Source organism: Acipenser ruthenus, chromosome 56 (genome assembly GCF_902713425.1).
Source record: "Acipenser ruthenus chromosome 56, fAciRut3.2 maternal haplotype, whole genome shotgun sequence".
Taxonomy (NCBI): Eukaryota; Metazoa; Chordata; class Actinopteri; order Acipenseriformes; family Acipenseridae; genus Acipenser; species Acipenser ruthenus.
This window is the reverse complement of record NC_081244.1, coordinates 4,598,758-4,619,137: the sequence shown is the minus strand read 5'-3', so window position 1 is coordinate 4,619,137 and position 20,380 is coordinate 4,598,758. Positions and strand designations below refer to the sequence as shown.

Genomic DNA, 20,380 nt, shown 5'->3' with positions numbered 1-20,380 from the left:
TGTTGTGATAAACGAGGAGCATCGAGTTCAGCCTTTGCACCGGGAGCCGGCAGCACTGTAAAGGCCGCACGCATACATTTATTCAATCTGCTTTACGAGGACATCATGCAACGGTTCAGATTAGATCGGGCAGCAATACGTGTATTCTATTTGTGCGAGGTGCTAAAGAATGACTTGGAAAGCCCGACAGCCAGAAGCCGCTCATGATCTGTGCGTATGAACAAATGGCATTCAGCTTTTATTCAACAGGGTCTTTTCAAAGAGGGAGACAGACCCGATCTGATTGAGATCAGTCGATTCAATGGGACGCTATCAAGCAAAAATCATCCGATAGGAATGGGCCAGTAGGTACCTGCTAGCCTCCCAACAGGTAGAGCTGGTCCGGATCAAGCGCTTTAGTGGACGTCGGATGTAGTAGCCGCTAGAGGGCGCTAAACAAGCGCTGTTGAAATAATAGTAAAAAATGACTTTAATAGTAACACAGTTAGGTTTAGGGGTTGAGATTAGGTTAGTTGTAGACATTAGGTTTAGGGGTAGGGTGTAGATTTAGGGGTTACTAGGCTACTAGGTACCTACTGCTGCTGTACCCTTGAGCAAGGTACTTTACCTAGATTGCTCCAGTAAAATGGGTAATTGTATGTAAAAATAATGTGATATCTTGTAACAATTGTAAGTCCCCCTGGATAAGGGCGTCGGCTAAGAAATAAATAATAATAATAATAATAATAATAATAATAATAATAATAATAATACTGCTGTGTGTGTAGACTCTATACTGGAGTGCCTTCAGTGCCCGATTCAGCGCTGAACATGATTTCTTTACTTTCCAATCTGGTTCTAAACAGACACCTCCCTTGAACAGAAGACCGCAAAAAGAGTTCAGATTCAGCCGTGTGCTCAACAGCACATCCTCAGAACACACGTCATTTTTTTCCTCTTGTGTATCTACTGTCTACAACGCTTTGTTTTAACGGCGACAAGTGAAGAAGTCTCGAAAAATAATGTCCTGTCCTAAACAGACTCCAATATTCTGTCCCTTTTGGCAGGCCGATGTTTAAATACCTCTACCTGTTTAATACAACTAATGACATCACACTTTGTGGTTATTGTGATTATTCATAACTCTTTTTTTAAAGACTTCAATAATTTAATTAAAGTAACAAATATTACAAATACTACCTTTATTTTAGTGAAATGAACTGCAGTAAACTTAGCGCCCATGGTGAAAAAGACAAAGACATTTGTAAAAGGTATTATTATTATTATTATTATTATTATTATTATTATTATTATTATTATTATTCTAACAAAAATGTCTGAACAGTGAAATTCCAGCCTTTCTTACAAATTTATAATCCCTGACTGCGTAGTAAAATAATAATAATAATAATAATAATAATAATAATAATAATAATATCGCTGCAGGCTACTATTCCAGTTATTTACGCGTTCATAGGTAAGAAAAACAATGTCTCAAACTCTCACTTTCGGGCTCTGGACTGGAGCTCCAGTGTTAGCCCCGACCATTTTGAGACATCATTGTCCTATCCTTCTTTAAATGGTCGTAGGCCAGCCCCCTTCTTACTGTGTTTGCAGACTGATTTCAGAACTCGGTTCTGACTTCCTGACATTAAGTTTAGTTTCTCTCTCTCCCTGACAATCAGCAGCGATGGCGACAGCGGCGACTCCAGAGGAGATGAAGTTCTCCTGCTCCGTGTGTCTGGACCTCTTCACCGAACCCGCAACCATTCCGTGCGGACACAGCTTCTGTCTGGACTGTATTGGGAGCTACTGGGACCAGAGTGACCAAACCGGCCTGTACAGCTGCCCCCAGTGCCGGGAGACCTTTAATCCCAGACCTGTTCTGCGCAAAAGCAACGTCATTAACGAATTTGTGGAAGAACTGAAGAAAACGAGAACACACGACTCGAAAAGGTATGTATTGTACCTTGCCCTCTGATTGTACTAAAGAAAATATATTCTCAAAATAGGCGTCTTGTTTTAACTTTGACACGCAATGACAGCCTCTCCAAACTATTACAGTTCTCATACTGTGTTTTGGATCTGCACTACGTTTGTATTGCGTTGTAAGCTATGTTTAAAATCTCGCTATGTACTTAAAATGTATTTGTAATTTTCATTGATTTTCATTACAAAGGATGGACCATTTATTATGCCTAACATTGCAAGGGAATTCATTCAGCATTTTTCTACAGGACATTGTTGGCTACTTTTATATACTGCACCATATATATTACCAATATGAAGTCATATTGGTATTTAAAAACGATTTAACACGTTGTTTCCATGTTATTTTATTAAGGGGTTCCCCAGCTCCCGCTCCTGTCTCTGCTGAGTCCGGAGGCGTGCCTTGTGATTTCTGCACCGGGGAGATAAAGCGCGGAGCGGTCAGGTCGTGTTTGACGTGCCTCGGCTCGTACTGCGAAGCGCACCTGCAGCCACACTACGAGAACGCGGTGCTGAAGAGACACGAGCTGGTCCAGCCTCTGAGAGACTTCGAGCAGAAGCTTTGCAAACTGCACCAGAGATTGCTGGAGCTTTACTGCAGAACCGATCGGAGCTGTATCTGCGCGCTGTGCACTGGCACTGATCATTTGGACCATTCCGTTGTCTCCAGTAAACGTGGGAGGGAGGAGAAACAGGTATTATTATTATTATTATTATTATTATTATTATTATTATTATTATTATTATTATTATTATTATCCTCATTCTCCAATGTCAGTTTAATCATTTAAAAAAATTGTCTAGAGTAGATCTGGACGATGCTTGCTAAATTATATTCTGGTTGTGGAGGCTGTGTGGTCCAGTGGTTAAAGAAAAGGGCTTGTAACCAGGAGGTCCCCAGTTCAAATCCCTCCTCAGCCACTGACTCATTGTGTGACCCTGAGCAAGTCACTTAACCTCCTTGTGCTCAGTCTTTCGGGTGAGACGTAATTGTAAGTGACTCAGCAGCTGATGCACAGTTCACACACCCTAGTCTCTAAATCACCTTGGATAAAATAAACAAATAATAGTACTTTTTAGCACAGTTTAATTGAGTGCATTATATAATGGAGGTCTGCCTATTTGTTTGTATTTCACACTACACATAGAAGCACTTATTCAATTATATTGAAGTTGGTTTGGACAATCTAAATCTAACAGTATCATGGTCTGTAAAGGTATGTATGTATGTATGTGTGTGTATATATATATATATCACTCAAAAGTATTCCACCCCCTTATAATTTTCCACATTTTATTTAAAGTCCATAATGTCAAAGTGAAAAATAAAATCTACAAATTGTTCTAAATTAATTACAAATATAAAACAGAAAATAATTGATTGCATAAGTAGTCACCCCCTTTGCTATGACACATCTGAATAAGCTCTGCTGCAACCAGTTGTCTTTAGAAGTCACATAATTAGTTGAATGGAGTCCACCTGTGTGCAATTAAGGTGTTTCACATGATTTCAGGTTAAATACACCTGTCTCTGGGAGGTCCCACAGTTGGTTAGTACATTTCCTAACAAAAACTACATCATGAAGATGAAGGAACATTCAAAGAAAATCCGGAATAAGGTTCTTCAAAAGCACCAATCACGGGTAGGATATAAGAACATTTCCAAGGCATTGAATATCCCCCGGAGCACAGTAAAGTCCATTATTAAGAAATGGAGAGAATATGGCACAACTGTGAATCTGTCTAGAACAGGCGATCTGGGCGAGAAGGGCACTAGTCAGAGAGGCCACCAAGAGGCAACTCTAAAGGACTTACAGATACAGTCTTCCACGGCTGCGTTGGGAGACACTGTGCATATGGCAACAATAGCCCGGGTGCTTCACAAAACTGGCCTTTATGGGAGAGTGGCAAAAAGAAAGCCATTGTTGAAAAAAACTCACATCAAATCTCGGCTAGAGTTTGCCAGAAGGCATGTGGGAGACTCTGAGACCAAGTGGAAGAAGATTCTATGGTCTGATGAGACCAAAATAGAGCTTTTTGGCCTCCACGCTAAGTGCTATGTTTGGTGCAAGCCTAACACCGTACATCATACTGAGAACACCATCCCTACCGTGAAGCATGGTGGTGACAGCATCATGCTATGGGGATGCTTCTCTGTGTCAGGGCCTGGAAAGCTTGTGAAGATAGAGGGCAAAATGGATGCAGCAAAGTTCAGAGAAATCCTGGAGAAAAACCTGCTGAGGTCTGCAAGAGACCTGGGACTTGGGAGAAGATTCATCTTCCAGCAGGACAATGACCCCAACATACAGCCAAAGCCACACTGGAGTGGCTTAAAAACAAAAAGGTCAATGTCCTGGAGTGGCCCAGTCAAAGTTACCTCAATCCAATTGAATATGTGGAAAGAGTTGAAAATTGCAGTTCACCAAATGTTTTGTAGTTTAATAACATTGCAGAGGTATTGCTCTGGGTATCAAACTTTAGTACCCCAAGTATAGCTGTTCACACTGTGTTCATGTTGTTCTATGCAGAAGGAGCTGGGGGAGAGACAGGTGGAAATAGAAAAGCTAATTGAGGAGAGACTGCACAAGCTGGAGAGACTGAATCAGGCTCTGGAGTCGCTCAAGGTGAGTGCGAGAACAGTCTAACAACGAAGACGTGGTATCGTCAGGGGAGGCATGTCACTGACTCCCTCCCTCCTCTAACCAGCTCTCAGCACAGAAGGAAAGGGCTGAAAGCGAGCAGGTCCTGTCTGAGCTGATCCGCACCGTTGAGAGAATCAGGACAGAGGTCGGAGAGCTGATTGGAGCTAAAGAGAAGGCTGCAGTGAGTCAGGCCGACGAGCAAAGAGAACAACTGGAGCAGGAGATCCAGGAGCTGAGAAAGAGGAAGGCTGAGATGGAGCAGCTTTCTGAGACGGAGGATCACATCTACTTTCTGCAGGTCAGACCACGTTTAATGAAGATGCACAGAATGGGTGTTGATACTCATAATCATATTACCATTGATTTATTAGAAGTCCTGATATCCGTGGGTAGGTCGTTCCACCACTGAGGGGCAAGGGTGGAGAAGGAGCGGGCTCTGGAGGTGGGGGAGCGGAGGGCGGCTAGTCTGCCAGTGGTGGAGGAGTGGAGGGGACGAGAGGGGGTGTAGGGAGAAATAATAATCTGGAGATAAGAACATAAGAAAGTTTACAAACGAGAGGAGGCCATTCAGCCCATCTTGCTTGTTTGGTTGTTAGTAGCTTATTGATCCCAGAATCTCATCTGAAGGATCCCAAGGTGTCAGCTTCAACAACATTACAATGGGAGGTTGAAAAAAAGGTTAAGACAGCGATAGGCGAGTACAAGAGTTCTGAATTGGATGATGGTATTTATTTAACTCAAAGCATGGTAAGCACTTTTGTTTAGTTTCATTGCTGAGTGTTGCATCCCTTGAGCAGCTTGGCTGACGAACCCTTTTTCTTCACACTCCCCCTGTAGAGTTTCCAGTCTGTCTGCACCCCTCCTGCTGCTCAGCAGCTCTTTGATAACATAGACGACTCTTTCTGGACTCTGAGGAAAGCTGCGACTCGACTCAAAGACCACCTCGAGGGATTCTGGAAGATCGAGTTCATGAAAGCAACTGTGGCAGGTTGGTGCACGTATTTACAAAATGGAGACTTGGTGGTTCAGTGGTTCAAGAAAGGGGCTTGTTACCAGGAGGTTCCCGGTTCAAATCCCAGCTCAGCCACTGACCCACTGTGTGTGACCCTGAGCAAGTCACTTAACCTCCTTGTGCTCCATCCTTCGGATGAGACGTAAAACAAACGAGGTCCTATTGGAAGTGACTCTGCAGCAGCAGTTGATGCATAGTTCACCCCCTGGTCTCTAAGTCGCTTTGGATAAAAGCGTCTGCTAGATGACTAATTTATTAATAATTACAAAATCCAGTGGTAAAATTCTCCGTTTTCAGTACCGTTATTTGAGCTGCTATCCAGATTTCATTCAGCACAGTCTGTGCTGCTAGCATTCTGATTCCTCATACGGCTTCTGTTTCTGTTAGCTGCTCTTGGACAGAATTATCCCTAGTATAATAATAACTGCATTTTGACTGGCTGAGCTTTCATTCTGATCAGATTTCATTTTATTTCTTTTTTGAAGAGATTATTTAAGCTCAATTTGAGTTTTCACTTGCGTGTACATCCCAAAAAACCACTGTAATGCTTTTACTTTATGAAAATGTGTTTTTTTGCCACTATCGTGTAGAAACTACGAACTACAAAAAAAGTGATGTGTATTTCAGGCAGAAACCGTATAAAAACAGACAAGAAAAAAATATATAACTTACTACTGTTTATAGTTAATTCAGTGGGGCAAAGTAATGCCTTAACAACCTCTTATTCCTGGATATTACAGTTTTGCATATCATTTTATGACATAACAGCATTGCAAATCATCATACTTGTGTTAGATTTCGCTGGGAATTGGGCAGCAAGTGATTGGAACAGGATAGTTATTGTTTTATTATGTCATTAATGTAGGTATTGTATTAATTGATATACATTTATATGATTTGATAGGTGAGCACCTAGGGTCTGGAAAGTATGGGGATGATTTCAGAGAATACTATGGAGATTGAAATGGCCAAGTCAAGTACAAAGTCAAGTATTGCATCCCCTATTGTGCATTGTTAGACTTAGACCTTTTTGTATATATTTTTTCATAGTACAGTTTTATAACATCCTCCCTTTTTTTTAGGATATGATGAAACAAAACTCCCTCTCTGCAGCTGTTACTGCATGGTATAATACTTGTTAATACTTTTTGAAGGTTTAACTAAAGTGTTATATTACAGTACAAGCCTGAGTGATACAAGCTGAGGGTACACAGCGTTCTGTATTTCCAGCTTCTTTGTTTATGAGGAATTATAGGTTATATTTTATCAGTTATTTTTGAAGGCTTATTTTGTATTAACTATACAGATATGTATACGTTTTAAAAGTATTTATTCATCGTCACTCAAATTGTCTCAATTTCCTGTTTGCGTACAGGAAAAAAAAACAGGTCTGCTCCACCCAGCTGTGCTTAAACCCCTTTTTAGTTGAGTATTTCACCCCTGACAAAATCTGTACAAAATTAATGTCATTATCCCAGAATAGCTTGATCTACAAAATGATAATGATCTGCTTTTAAATGGCGCCTTATTGCATTTATAGAAATTCAATTAGGTAACTGAGGTTATGGAGAAAAACACAAACTGAGATTTGAGTTTTCGCAAAGGCTGCAGGGAGATATGTTCTAATCTAAGGCTATTAATGTACTGAACTGCAGGGGGCAGTGTTTCTCACGTAGCAATAATGTATTTCATACAGTAACACACTGATAACTGATGGGGAAAACTAAGATCAATTTTCCACCTGTTGCCAGTAAACCACAGTTATACTTTCAGTATAATCTACTGTATCGAAACTTGGGAAGGACATTCTTAACCACAAGTATTCCATGTACATCTATATCACAGCGATCTACTATTTTTGTTTTCTTCATGAAACTGAGAGCTCGGATTTTGTATTTACAGCTGTGGAGAGGGACGCATGTTACCTACAATATTATGTTATTAACCCCCACCTCTCTTCTCCACAGTTGATGTGACTCTGGACCCTGATACAATACACCCTATACTAATCCTAACTGAGGATGGGAAGCAAGTCAGACCTGGAGATAAGCAACAGCCTCTCCCTGACAATTCAAAAAGATTTGATCATTATGTCTATGCCCTGGGCAAGGAGGGCTTCACCTCAGGGAGACACTACTGGGAGGTCGAAGTGGGAGAGAAGATAAGCTGGAGACTCGGAGTCACCAGAGAGTCGTCTCAGAGGAAGGGGTATTTCAGTGTGAACCCCCAGCAGGGTTTCTGGACTGTGCTACGGGATGATGGAAGAAATCTGTTCAGTGCTTCCACTGGTACGGAGACCCCCCTCCTGATCCCCAAACCCCAGAAGCTGGGGGTGTATCTGGATTATGAGGGAGGGCAGCTCTCCTTTTACAATGTGGAGACCAGATCTCTCATCTACACTTTCACTGACACCTTCACTGAGAAACTCTATCCGTTGATTTCTCCTGGTTACTCTGATGGTAAAAATGCAGCTTCACTGATCATCTGCTCACATACATACACAGATTAAATTCACAAATCCTTTTACTTTAAATTATCGTCTCCATTTTATGTGAAAGGAAAAAAATAACACAGTCACAAAAAGATAAATAAATAACTGAAGGATTCAATTCTAGTGGTTTGAATGTGTTGTTTTCTATAGAACGCATAAGTAATATTGTGCTGGTAAAACCCTTTCTGTCATCTTAGAGTTACTTGATTCAAATGATGTATTTGTTTCTCACTGTACCCTTACCTTTGTCTGATGTTTGAAATACTTTTGAATAGTTCTTATTTTAATTACACACACACACACACACACACACACACACACACACACACAAACACACACACACACATATATAATCGTTAAACAGTGTGAGATATTGTGATGTCCTTTTTTTTAAATCTCTGATCTTTAGTAGATTAGGGGCTTATTGAACACTATATTCTGCAGTTGTGAATACTGACTTTGGATACTGTTTTAATTCTGGAAAATGATTTTTTAAAAAAAATCTTTTGCTAAATTGCATTGCCTTTTATGTTTTACACAGTTCTGTGCATGGGTAACATTTAGATTTCATTTTGCTGTTGGGTTGTTAACAGGGAATTTTACACACTGCTACAATACGTACCGGATTTAAAAGTACGTAGTGTATTACAGTCCACGTGTCGTCTCTTTTGGCAAGGTGATATTTTGAGATTCATTTTGTTCTGAATTAAAATACTGTTGAAAATATAGTACTGTATCAACAAAACCAACTACAGTACATCTAAACGGAAGCCTGCTTATTTTAAGACACAGTCCTTTCAGAGATATATTTTTGACATTGTATCTTTTTTTTGTGTTCCCTGAAAAACAGACCAAAATAAAATAATCAGATGTGCGTCACACGCATTTAACTGTGAGTGCTGACTGTATAATGATCTAGCCAACTAATTTGTTCTGAGGATCCATTTTCTTTAATCTCCTTCCAGCTCTCTTACTTCTAAAAGTACTCTCTTATAACTCCTATTTCTTCTCTCTACCCTCTGGGTCATTTGGCGGTGACAATCTTGATTCCTCTTTTTCTGAATCCAAGACCAACCAATTGTTCAAACACTCGTCAGAAGTTTTATCAATGAATTTCTCACGTAGACATATCTCTAAGTGCAACAACCTGATCAAGTTCAACAGGGTGAGTTTTCAGGAGAATAATGAATGGGCATTGTTCACAGCTGTAGATATCATCATAGCCCTCAGAGTTTACTAATCCAAAATTACAGGCAAATAAATTAAATAAGTGAATGACAGTCAACACCAACCTTTCTCCGTACTGTAAATTAAAAAGAGTTAGACAGACTGGGCCTCCTGGTACAGTCCAGCTTCTTGCTGCTGGGTTAAGGCTGGGACTCTGGTGCAAGTGGAGCCCCCTACTGCTGGGGAAAGCTACTCCTTTAGGATAGCCAGTGGCGTCTCAGTAGAATGCTTTCTGTACCTGCTGCTGCTGGTAGTCATGGTAGTGTGGAGCCAGGCCTCAGTTGAGTTTGGACCCTGTATGCTCCTAACCGCACTCTTAGATGAGAGGATGCAGGGCTGCTGGTTATTCCTTGGGTGAATAACAAAGGGTCTTTTCTTGTAAAACATTGTGGAATGCTCTGCCGCCTTCTGTCAGGGAAGCTGGGACTCTTACTCAGACCCACCGAGAGGGATTTTTCCCCGGAGCCCACTGGCCAGCAAGGGGCCCATGAGAGCCGGGCAAAAAAACCAACGTGATTTTGTGCAGTCTATAGATCAATTTTAAATATATGAGACTAGTGTACATGTAAAAATGTTAAAAAAGGATACCAGATGGTTAAAAAGTGTGTGTGTGTGTGTGTGGGTTAAACTATTAAACCAATTATGCTTCATATTTTTGAAAAAATAAGGATGTTGCTCCTTGTGTATATTAAATATTATTTTATTATGAATATTCAACAGAATCGCTACTGTGTATTCCTATGGTTGCTATCTAAAGCTACAAAATATGCAAGAGATGGACTGATTCACATTGCTAAGAGTGCTTCAATTTCAATTAGTTTTGTATTCTTTAGCACATTAATATATGGTTCTTCATAAAAAATTATTGTTAACATTTTATTTCCTTGTAGGTTGTTTTTACTAAATGTAGCACTTAATCATACAGTTTATGAAAATGTACAACATTGACTGAAATAGACTGTGGAAGGCTGGCCAGTAACAAGAGGTTGGAAAAAAAAACTCTACAATCAGCTCCCAGAGCCAGTCATGAGAAATGTTATACTGAGTGAACATGAGAGGCGTTTTCAAGCTAACTCTGCCATTGATGTGCAGTTTGATAAGGACATTCTTTCAAGGGCAGCTAGATAGAGGGAAGTGATTATTATTATTATTATTTATTTCTTAAAAGACAAGACTGGGCAGTTCAGGTGCGGCTCTCGGTGAAATGCTGGGTGACGCACACTTTGCGATTAGAATGAACTGAAGAAAGAATAATAAACAAAAATGAAAAGAGAAAAAGAGAGAAATGCAGTTTCTTTCAGCCTGCATGTTCACTTCATCACTTAATGAACTTCGACACTGAATGCTCGTTCATTTCGTGATTAAGTGCTCGTTCATTTCGTGGAGACAATAGGTGTGTTTACACTGTAGTTCTAGAACCCTTCCGATACAATTCCATTACAAAATATTCTGAAACAGCGCGTTTACACTTGCATAACACAGCAGGGGATAGTTCTCTCAGGACAGAAGTGTGAGCGTGCGTGCTTTTTAAGCCGAAGAGGCGCTGACGTTGTGCTGTAATGACGACATCATCGAGCGCCATATTTTGAATATCTTCAATGAAAGCCACGGAAGCTGGCTGACCATTTGAAGTAATGGCTTCCTTCTTGCCACCCTACCATACAGGCCAGGTTTGTGGAGTGCTTGGGATATTGTTGTCACATGCACACTTTGACCAGTCTTGGCCATAAAAGCAAGTAGCTCTTGCAAATTGGCCTCTTGGTAGCCTCTCTGATCAGTCTCCTTCTTGCTCATCATCCAGTTTGGAAGGACAGCCTGATCTAGGCAGGGTCTTGGTGGTACAATACACTTTCCACTTCTTAAAAATCATCTTGACCGTGCTCCAAAGGAAGCATATAGTAGCACATGCTTTAAAATAGCAGGTTAATTGCTCTATATAATGATTTCCATTACACAAGAGTAGATGTTAGAACTTGCTGATTTGCACTCGGCTCTCTCCAAGATAAGCATCAACTAAGACGTAGCTTTACAGTAAACTAATGTGATCCATCTGTGTCTCCATCCATTTGCATTTCCTTCCATATGATGATGTAGATATCCTTCTGTCTGGTGTTGATGGCTGAAGTGTCATGCTGGCTCCAGGGATCAGCTTATTGCCTCCCTGGTGCATCATCACACACAATGGCTGCGATGCTGGCTCCGGGGATCAACCACAGTGCGGTCTCCCCAGCGCATCAGCATGACAACCGTCTGGATTGAGCGAAGTAGGGTACATCTCTGGGGTCTTCAAGTGGGCACCTTCCATCCTCTGTGTTTCGTCGACTAGCCCACGACACCTCAAGAGGGCTTGACGGTGATTCTGGCATCACCCCCCTCCATCCCTTAATTAACTCAGCCCAGCTTACTCACCCGTACATCAGCGTTTCTTTCTTTCTATTGTGCTTGAGCTCCCCAGCCAGAATCTTTCCGTCTCAACCACAGCCAGTTGCTGCTCCTCTCTGCTGCTTCAGATAAGTTCTTCACTGTGCGACGCAACTCTTGGCCACTGAATCCGACGTCTCTGAGAAACCGGGTTGTAGAGTGTGCCACAAATCCTCGACAACCCACTTCCACTGGGTAAACCCGAACTCTCCATCCTCGCTGTTCCGCTTCAGTGGCTAGTTGAGCATACCGCAGTTTCTTCCTCTCATATGCCTCATCTACAGCATCCTCCCATGGCACTGTTAACTCTACCAGGTGAACAAGGCGTGCTGATCCAGACCACAAGACAATATCTGGTTGAAGGTTAGTGGTGGCAATCTCAGGTGGAAAAATAAGCCTTTGACCAACATCTGCCAGCATTTTCCAGTCTCTAGCGGCTTCCAGTTGTCCTGGGCGAGGATTGGTTTTAACACCTTTTCTTGGCAGTTGCTCTCCTAGACGGAGGAATGTTTTTTGTGTGTAATGTTTTGATGGAACTGGTGGCAACTTATTGGTTATATAGATCAATAACTTATTATTTTAGAGAAATAATAAATTGCTATTTTAAATACATCTGCTACTGTGATAAATAGTGTAAATAATTATTGCAGCATGTTGTAGCAAGCACATGGTGTAGCGTCTCTTAGAGAAAGATTCAAAATAGATATAGTAAGTGTGAATGTAAGAAGAAAATAAATGACTTCAGTAATCACTGTTACTTGGAACACCAGTAAACCAAAGTTCACCAGAGTTAGGCCACCTTTGACCACTCATGGAAGTGCATGCTAGTTTGTATATTAGAGAAGCAACTTCTCTAAAATACTTTAGTTAGGGAGCCAGTTCTGTGTTTAGTTAGACTCCAGAAGGAGTAGGTTCATTTTAGTTTGTTGTTTTGTTTGTGTTTGATTTATTCCTTGCTGGTGGTTTCCCCTGTAAAATAAGTTAGTTAAACTTCATTAAAAACACTTGTTTCACTGGACATTGCTCAGTTTGGACATTCTCATTATAGCCATTCAGTCATATGTATAGGAAAAGGAAGAAAACGAGATCATCCAATACTATACAGACAACACCTAACATTGTCAATACTGCAGACTTTATTGTCCAATAATGAGCCAACAGCATAGGTCATATGTTAAAGGTTGTATTCGTGCAAAGCTTAATAGAAATGCATTTCCGTGGTTTCGCAATAACAGAAAGATAGAGCTGCGAAACATGTGGTGTACCACGTAGAGCTATATGTTTCACAAATTTGGGCCATGTTAAACAGTGTGTGACAGAGTAAAGTGATCCTGTACTGCAATTCAACCTCCCAGCCATCAGAGGGCTGTAAATCGACCACAAAGTTCCCAACAAGGATCACGTGACGCGGAACTGACGTTGGGGTGGAAGTGCAGTTACAACGGTCGCCATCTTTGTTGGGGGCAACAACCTGGGAACACGCTGGAACATTCTCGAATCAGCAGATGATTGAGCGTTGGTGATTGGGGGGCATTTCCTTGTGTATATAGGGCCCGGGTTGTAACAGCTCAGGGTTGGTTTTTTTTTGGAAAGAGAGAAGCACGCTATTTGCACAGGTGCTTGTGAAGCGAGAACGGTGGTTAAAAAGGACGCTAACTTTCTGTGTGGACTTTTTATGAAACAGATCCAGAGAGAGAGAGATGCTGACTCTTCCCAAGAGGTGAAGCCACCCAGGAAGCTTTAAAAACTGTACACCAGTTTTCTTTTGTTTGTTTTTAGATCCTTGCTTAGCAGTTCTTTTAAGTTTAAGGGTCTTTAATTTAACCAAACCGAATACCAGTACTGGTAGGAGGGAGGATTTTTCATGGAATTATTTTGGTGATTTATGTAAAGAAAGTACGATCTTTAAAGGAACTTTGAGTTATTAAAATAAGAAGGAATTTCTGGAGAAACGTGTGAACAAAAAGCCTGTGGAATTATGAAGCTTTTGCGAAAGATAATAAACAGAAAATAATAGAACTTTCTAGAAACTCAATACTGCCTCAAGTGGTTTTATTTGGTAGCACACCCCACACTCCCACAGTCTGTGACACAGTGGTTTGAAAAGATTTACATTAAACACATGACAATCACTCAAGGTTTAGAGACAGAATCTTTTTACCATTCAAAATTGTCCTTTATATTGACAAGTCAATCAACAGTTGACAAAATATCTTATAGCGTAGCAACAGCACCCATCAATATTGTAGAAATAGGAACAATAATTTTCCTTCGGAAGAAGCCAATTTATACAAGATGGTTATGCTCATCTGTCTTTGTTAGACAGAACTAAACAGGACATCTGACAGGATGAGGTGCAAGTTCAGTAACTTTATGGGTAAACATATTATTGAAAAGATCTAATCTTAACTATAATATTGCAACATGTTTATTCAGTCAAATCTATACCTACTGCGTCAATACTTAAGATTTAACAAGCCAATCATATTAAAGCTATTGTTGTATAACTGAAACTATGTTCACCAGATCACTGTGTTATGCTGATCCAAGGACATGGTGTGGTGTCATAATTGTTAATTATTATTTTCTTAGCAGATGCCCTTATACAGGGCGACTTATAATTGTTACAAGATATCACATATTTTTTTTACATACAATTAATCCTTTATACAGTTGGGTTTTTACTGGAGCAATCTAGGTAAAGTACCTTGCTCAAGGGTACAGCAGCAGTGTCCCCCCCAGCTGGGATTGAACCCACAACCCTCCGGTCAAGAGTCCAGAGCTCTAACCACTACTCCACATTGGTGTCCACATCTTAATGTGACTTGTTATTTGTTGTTTAGGCCCAACAAGGTTGGAATGGATTCCGGAAGACGATATTTTGTAGTTTATTTGATTAAATGGTGTTAAATAACATATTTAAATTAAGTTAATATAGTTGTTAAGTATGTGTCAATCCTAAAATTCTAGGTGATGCTAAACTGTTGGCCATAGGCGTACATAAAATTTGATATGCAAGGAAAAAAATATTTGTTTAATACTTTGTAGCCATTTAAATCCTTTTCCTGGTCAGACTCGTCTGGTTGTCCCGCTGAAATTACAAATTTGTGTTGTCATGCAAACTTAATAAAAAAAAAGAAACCCTTGGAAGACAGCTTGCTATAAAATATTGCTTATTGTGTAGCGCCACATAGATTTTAAACAGCAGTGTGGAGTAGTGATTAGGACTATGGACTCTTGACCGGAGGGTCGTGGGTTCAATCCCAGGTGGGGGACACTGCTGCTGTACCCTTGAGCAAGGTACTTTACCTAGATTGCTCCAGTCAAAAAACAACTGTATAAATGGGAAATTGTATGTAAAAATAATGTGATATCTTGTAATAATTGTAAGTCACCCTGGATAAGGGCGTCTGCTAAGAAATAAATAATAATAATAATAATATAAAAGACCTGCAGCTTTGGTTGAACAGGGTTAGTGTGTTCACAGGTGGAACGAGACGTGAGTAAATGAGTGTGACGGAAATATAATGAGTTCTGGTTGTAAATCTCCCTCTCAACCTGTGAGGGTACTAAGTAGCGAAAGGGAAAGGCTTTGGACAGGGTGTCCTGACAGTTCATTCCCTGGGTCGGGAAGTCAATCAGCCTGGAAAAAGACGAGACTCCAGTGCGAGAATGTATTGACTTGGAAGGTAAACGAGGTAGCAGCTGCAGGCAATAGAGTCAGCTGTAATCGCTTACCAAGGGGTCATGCATAATCGCATAAAAGGAGAATTGTAAATCTTTTCCTTCGCTTGGGTTTTGACGAGGAAACTGGAAGGACCGGGAGATTGCCCAAAATAATTAAAAGAAAAGAATTCGTGAGTGTTTTGTTTGTTTGTTTGTCTGTTTAGTAATTGTCTGTGTTTGTTATCACCAGACGGCTAAACACAAATCCGGAGCTGTCGCCAAGTGCCAGCACGAAACCTGATCACCACTGCACTACCGTCACGATTAACATTGTTATCAGCACCTGTTTCACTAAAAGCACGTATTATATAGTACTTCACCACAAGCACTGAGAGCACTCACTTTGGAACAGTGTGTCTAATAGTGTGTGTTTAGTACTGTGTTTCATCACTGCGCAATACACATTGTTGTGTACTGCCGGCTCTTTATTATTTACTGGCAGGTCATCAGACCATTGGGTTATACACCATTAAAACATTTTCACCCGTACTTTGTTGTCTGTGTGATTCTTGGAATTACGGTATCCGCAATGCACCTGCTATACACCTGCTACCACTTACCACTTTGCCACAATGAGAAACTAAAAATATTTGTTTGGTTGTTCCCTGTCATGAAGAAAGTCAAAACAGACAAAATAAGATGATCCCTGGAGCCAGCATCACACGTCAGCCATCAACACCAGACAGAAGGATATCTACATCATCATATGGAAGGGAACACACATAGATCATCAGAAATCAAAAAATAAATAAATCAAGCAACATATGATAATAAAAACAACAAAAAACATTATAATATATTGTTCAAACAACCGCTAAGATTACAATAACCTTCTCAATAATGGCATAATTGGGTACATTTCCCAAAAAATAAATAAATCAACCAACCCAAAAAGTCCAAGGTTCTTTAATATCCAGGTTAAGAAACAACACTGAAGTAGTATTACTATATAACAGCCAAACGATGTGGAATCATATAGTATCTCAATATGGAAAAATCATTAGTCCAACTGCCATATTATTATTTATAGCAGACACCCTTATCCAGGGCAACTGATAATTGTTACAAGATATCACATTATTTTTACATGCAATTACCCATTTATACAGTTGGGTTTTTACTGGAGCAATCTAGGTAAAGTACCTTGCTCAAGAGTACAGCAGCAGTGTCCCCCACCTGGGATTGAACCCACGACCCTCCGGTCAAGAGTCCAGAGCCCTAACCACTACTCCACACTGCTGCTGACGGTGCAGTGGACCGGGCGGATCACTACTGTGCCAGCTACGCTTTCACAAGAAAGTCTCAAGTGGTGGAGGAAGATGTTCTTTTGGTTGCTGGAAGTAGCCATTGTGAACAGTGCTATCCTGTTCAATTTGATGAAAGTAATCAGGACAGCTACCTGTGCACCAGAAAGCCTTACTGGTACAGCTGGTTGGAAATGTTCGCAACCCTAGAAGAAAGTCTGAATGGAATGCCACATTTCATCGTCAAAAATGAATCAAAGAGCACCAAAGACAAAAGGGGGGAGGAGAGAGACTGTGTGGTTCTGCAAAACCTGCTCAAGACAGCCAGGGTTACACCCAGGTGACTGTTTTGAAAGATACCATACAATGGACACATACAGATCATTTCTGTCAGTGTAAATGCCTTTTTTTTTGTTTGCAAACCTCGCCTGATATAAATTGTTATAAAATTGCTGAAAAATAGTTTTTAGTTCATTTTTTTTTTTTTTTTTAGTTTTTTTGTTTGTTAGTAGTGTGTAATTGATTTGTAAAAAGTTTTGTACCTGTTTGATTATTCTAAAGGTAAAATGTGAAATTGTGAATTTTTTTCAATGTTCTCCTGGTATATATATATATATATATATATATATATATATATATATAAACATGTTTTTTGTTCAAAATTTCGGTACTATTGTCTTTGTATAGAGTACCCTTTGGACTTACACTGCTTCGTTACTTGTTTTAAGCAAATAAAGTCACTTTATTTCAATTTGAACAGCACGTGGTCTGAAATTTTATTTTGTTCACAAAAATTAATTAGACCTGACCAGTCTGACAGAAAAAAATGGACTGCAAAGGGTTAATATAATTAAGTTTAGCTACTCGTTTTTTGTTAAGACAACTTTCTCTGGAGCTGACTAAAGTCATAACATGTGTAATCATGTAACTTAATCCATTTGAGTTAGATATACTTTTTAATAGACAAGTTAGTTTGAACATTTTTATTTAATTTAAACAATGCAGAGATGAGACAGAGGGAGAAGGGAGGGAGGTCACATCCGCAGACTGACCACCGAATGGGGGTGACCACACACAACACAAGGAGAACCATGTAAGGGAGCAGGCGGGGGCACAAGAGACAAGCAAACACAACATATTTGTGCAACCGCACATACACAAAACAAGAGAAAAAAGCATAACACTTTATTAATTAAGTAGTTAAAGATTGAATTTGATACAGAGAATTGTACAATTAAACAGGTGGTTCAGAAAATCAGGACAATTGTAGTAAAACAAGTAATTAGTACCCTAAACAATTAAACATACTACTACAACCAAGAGACTGGTACACTCCAAACAAAATGAATATCACACAAAATAATAATAATCCACCAAAACAAAAATAACCCACACTACAGCAAATCACTCTCCAATAATATTGCTACCAGTGTTGCTCTCATTCAATGAGAATACATATTAACATGGGGTAATATAGTAAGCACTGAATACTAGAAGACTGGCTCTACCTCCTCTATGCTCCCCTGCCTCCAGAGCCCGCTCCTTCTCCACCCTCGCCCCCGCAGTGGTGGAATGACCTTCCTACAGATGTCAGGACTGCCCAGTCCCTTACCACCTTCCGGCGCCTCCTCAAGACTCACCTCTTCAGACAGCACCTGTAGAACTTCTCTTTTCCCTCTGGACACTTATCACTCTTCCTTAATGTGCTTTACTTGCTCTTATCTGCTCCCTATTTTACTGCATTTAATCCTGTACTTTAGAGTACTGTAATCGGTCACAAGTGTTATTTAATCTGTAGTATTTTGTATTTAATTATATCCTGATGTAACTATCACTGACACTGTTATATGCTCCGTTATTGAATCGTATTTTGTCATACTTGTACTTGCTAGAACCAAAGTCATTGTATTTTATCTTGCTCTTAATTGTATTATTACTTGTACTGTGATTCTTGAAATGTATTTTTTGTTTACGAATGTAAGTCGCCCTGGATAAGGGCGTCTGCTAAGAAATTAATAATAATAATAATAATAATAATAATAATAATAATAATAATAATAATAATAATCTCGAGTTCACTCTAACCCATTATTACACCAATCAATCCCCTTTAAGTATCTAAGATAAGAAAAGAGGCAGTGTGGTCCAGTGGTTAAAGAAACGGGCTTATAACCAGGAGGTCCCCGGTTCAAATCCCACCTCAGCCACTGACTCACTGTGTGACCCTGAGCAAGTCACTTAACCTCCTTGTGCTCCGTCTTTCGGGTGAGACGTAGTTGTAAGTGACTCTGCAGCTGATGCATAGTTCACACACCCTAGTCTCTGTAAGTCGCCTTGGATAAAGGCGTCTGCTAAATAAACACATAATAAAAAAGAAAGTGCATGTTTTCCTTCCTAATCGGTAGCGTGCAAGGCTCCAGGAATACAGATGCACACAACTCAACTCAAAATGTTTATTACCTTAACTCTCAAAAGTCAGATACCACATCAGCCCAAACTTTTCACACAGCAGGTACAGGTTGATAACAACCACAGACTGCTTAACAGCCATATACACTGCTTTAACTGCACGAAACAGTTTAGACCAAACGAAAACTCAAAACAATTTGGAGAAAACTCAAAACATGTGGAGCCGACATTCCCGCAGCCTTGCGTCTCCCGTGTCTCAGTTTACACTGCCCTTTAAATGGTAACGAGGTGAAACGATTTATCCATTTGCATGGAGTTATTGAATTACGCCTGCCACATTCTCTCAGCGATGAAACTTAGCAGATTGCACCCGCTATATTCACATAACTTGAATTAAATTATTTAGAATGACTTTGGGGTTTACAGTGTAAATACTATCCTGGGAATGGCCTCTTCCCAATGCTGTAGTCGGCTACTGGGCATTTATTCTGCCTGTAAATAATTCTTGTTTAAAATAAATACTGAAAAACAGTAGTTTTTTTCCCAGTCTAACTGTTTTGACAGCCAAGTAGAGCAATGTGTTAAAAACAGCAAACACAAACCACACAGCATCAACCTCCCTCCCTCTGTCCCTCCCTCCCTCCCTCTTACCTATCGCTGCCTCTTCTACTGTACCTTTGTTTCTGAATCATGATACATAAGGGTTCAATCAGAACCGGACTAACCACTCTTCTCTCCTTCAGAGTACTGGACATGGCTGGAGCGGAAATCACTCTTAAAAGGAAATCTCCTCTCTTGTCTTCGAATAAGAAGACAACAGTTTTATTTCTTCTTCTCTCACCTTGTGTCATCTTGATATACCTGCTGCAGGTAACATTGTCTTTTACTCTGTCCATTAAATCTGCCCCTGCATTTTAATCAAAGAGGTGTCTCCATATACCTGGAGAACCACTTATCCAATTGGTATATTACAATTATTTAGCATAGGTTACCTAGAGTATCAGATTGTGAAGATATAGGCAGGTGTCTGTACGTACAGTCATCCATTTGTATGTCGCACATTCATGCGACTTTTTAAAATAATTTACATATTTGTAAGGAGGCTCCCCTCTGATTTATTTTAGTCAAATTTGTAACAAAGTTCAGATAACACATTGCTCTAAGCAATCTAGAGCTCTGAAAGTGCCTGTCCTTTATGAATCTGTTATATGAATGGGCTATGGCTTTGGAATTAAATGCT

The 20,380-nt window shown here is 40.0% G+C and overlaps 1 protein-coding gene across 1 annotated transcript; it reads left to right on the top strand.

The window, feature by feature from the left end:
- The first annotated feature begins 1,517 nt into the window (after positions 1–1,517).
- Positions 1,518–8,437, top strand: LOC117404211 (E3 ubiquitin-protein ligase TRIM39-like). The gene is made up of 6 exons (XM_034007011.3): positions 1,518–1,935; positions 2,324–2,663; positions 4,497–4,592; positions 4,675–4,908; positions 5,448–5,598; positions 7,590–8,437. The coding sequence occupies exons 1-6, from the start codon at positions 1,670–1,672 to the stop codon at positions 8,129–8,131; spliced, it is 1,629 nt and encodes a 542-aa protein (XP_033862902.3). The 5' UTR covers positions 1,518–1,669; the 3' UTR covers positions 8,132–8,437.
- The last annotated feature ends 11,943 nt before the right edge of the window (positions 8,438–20,380 follow it).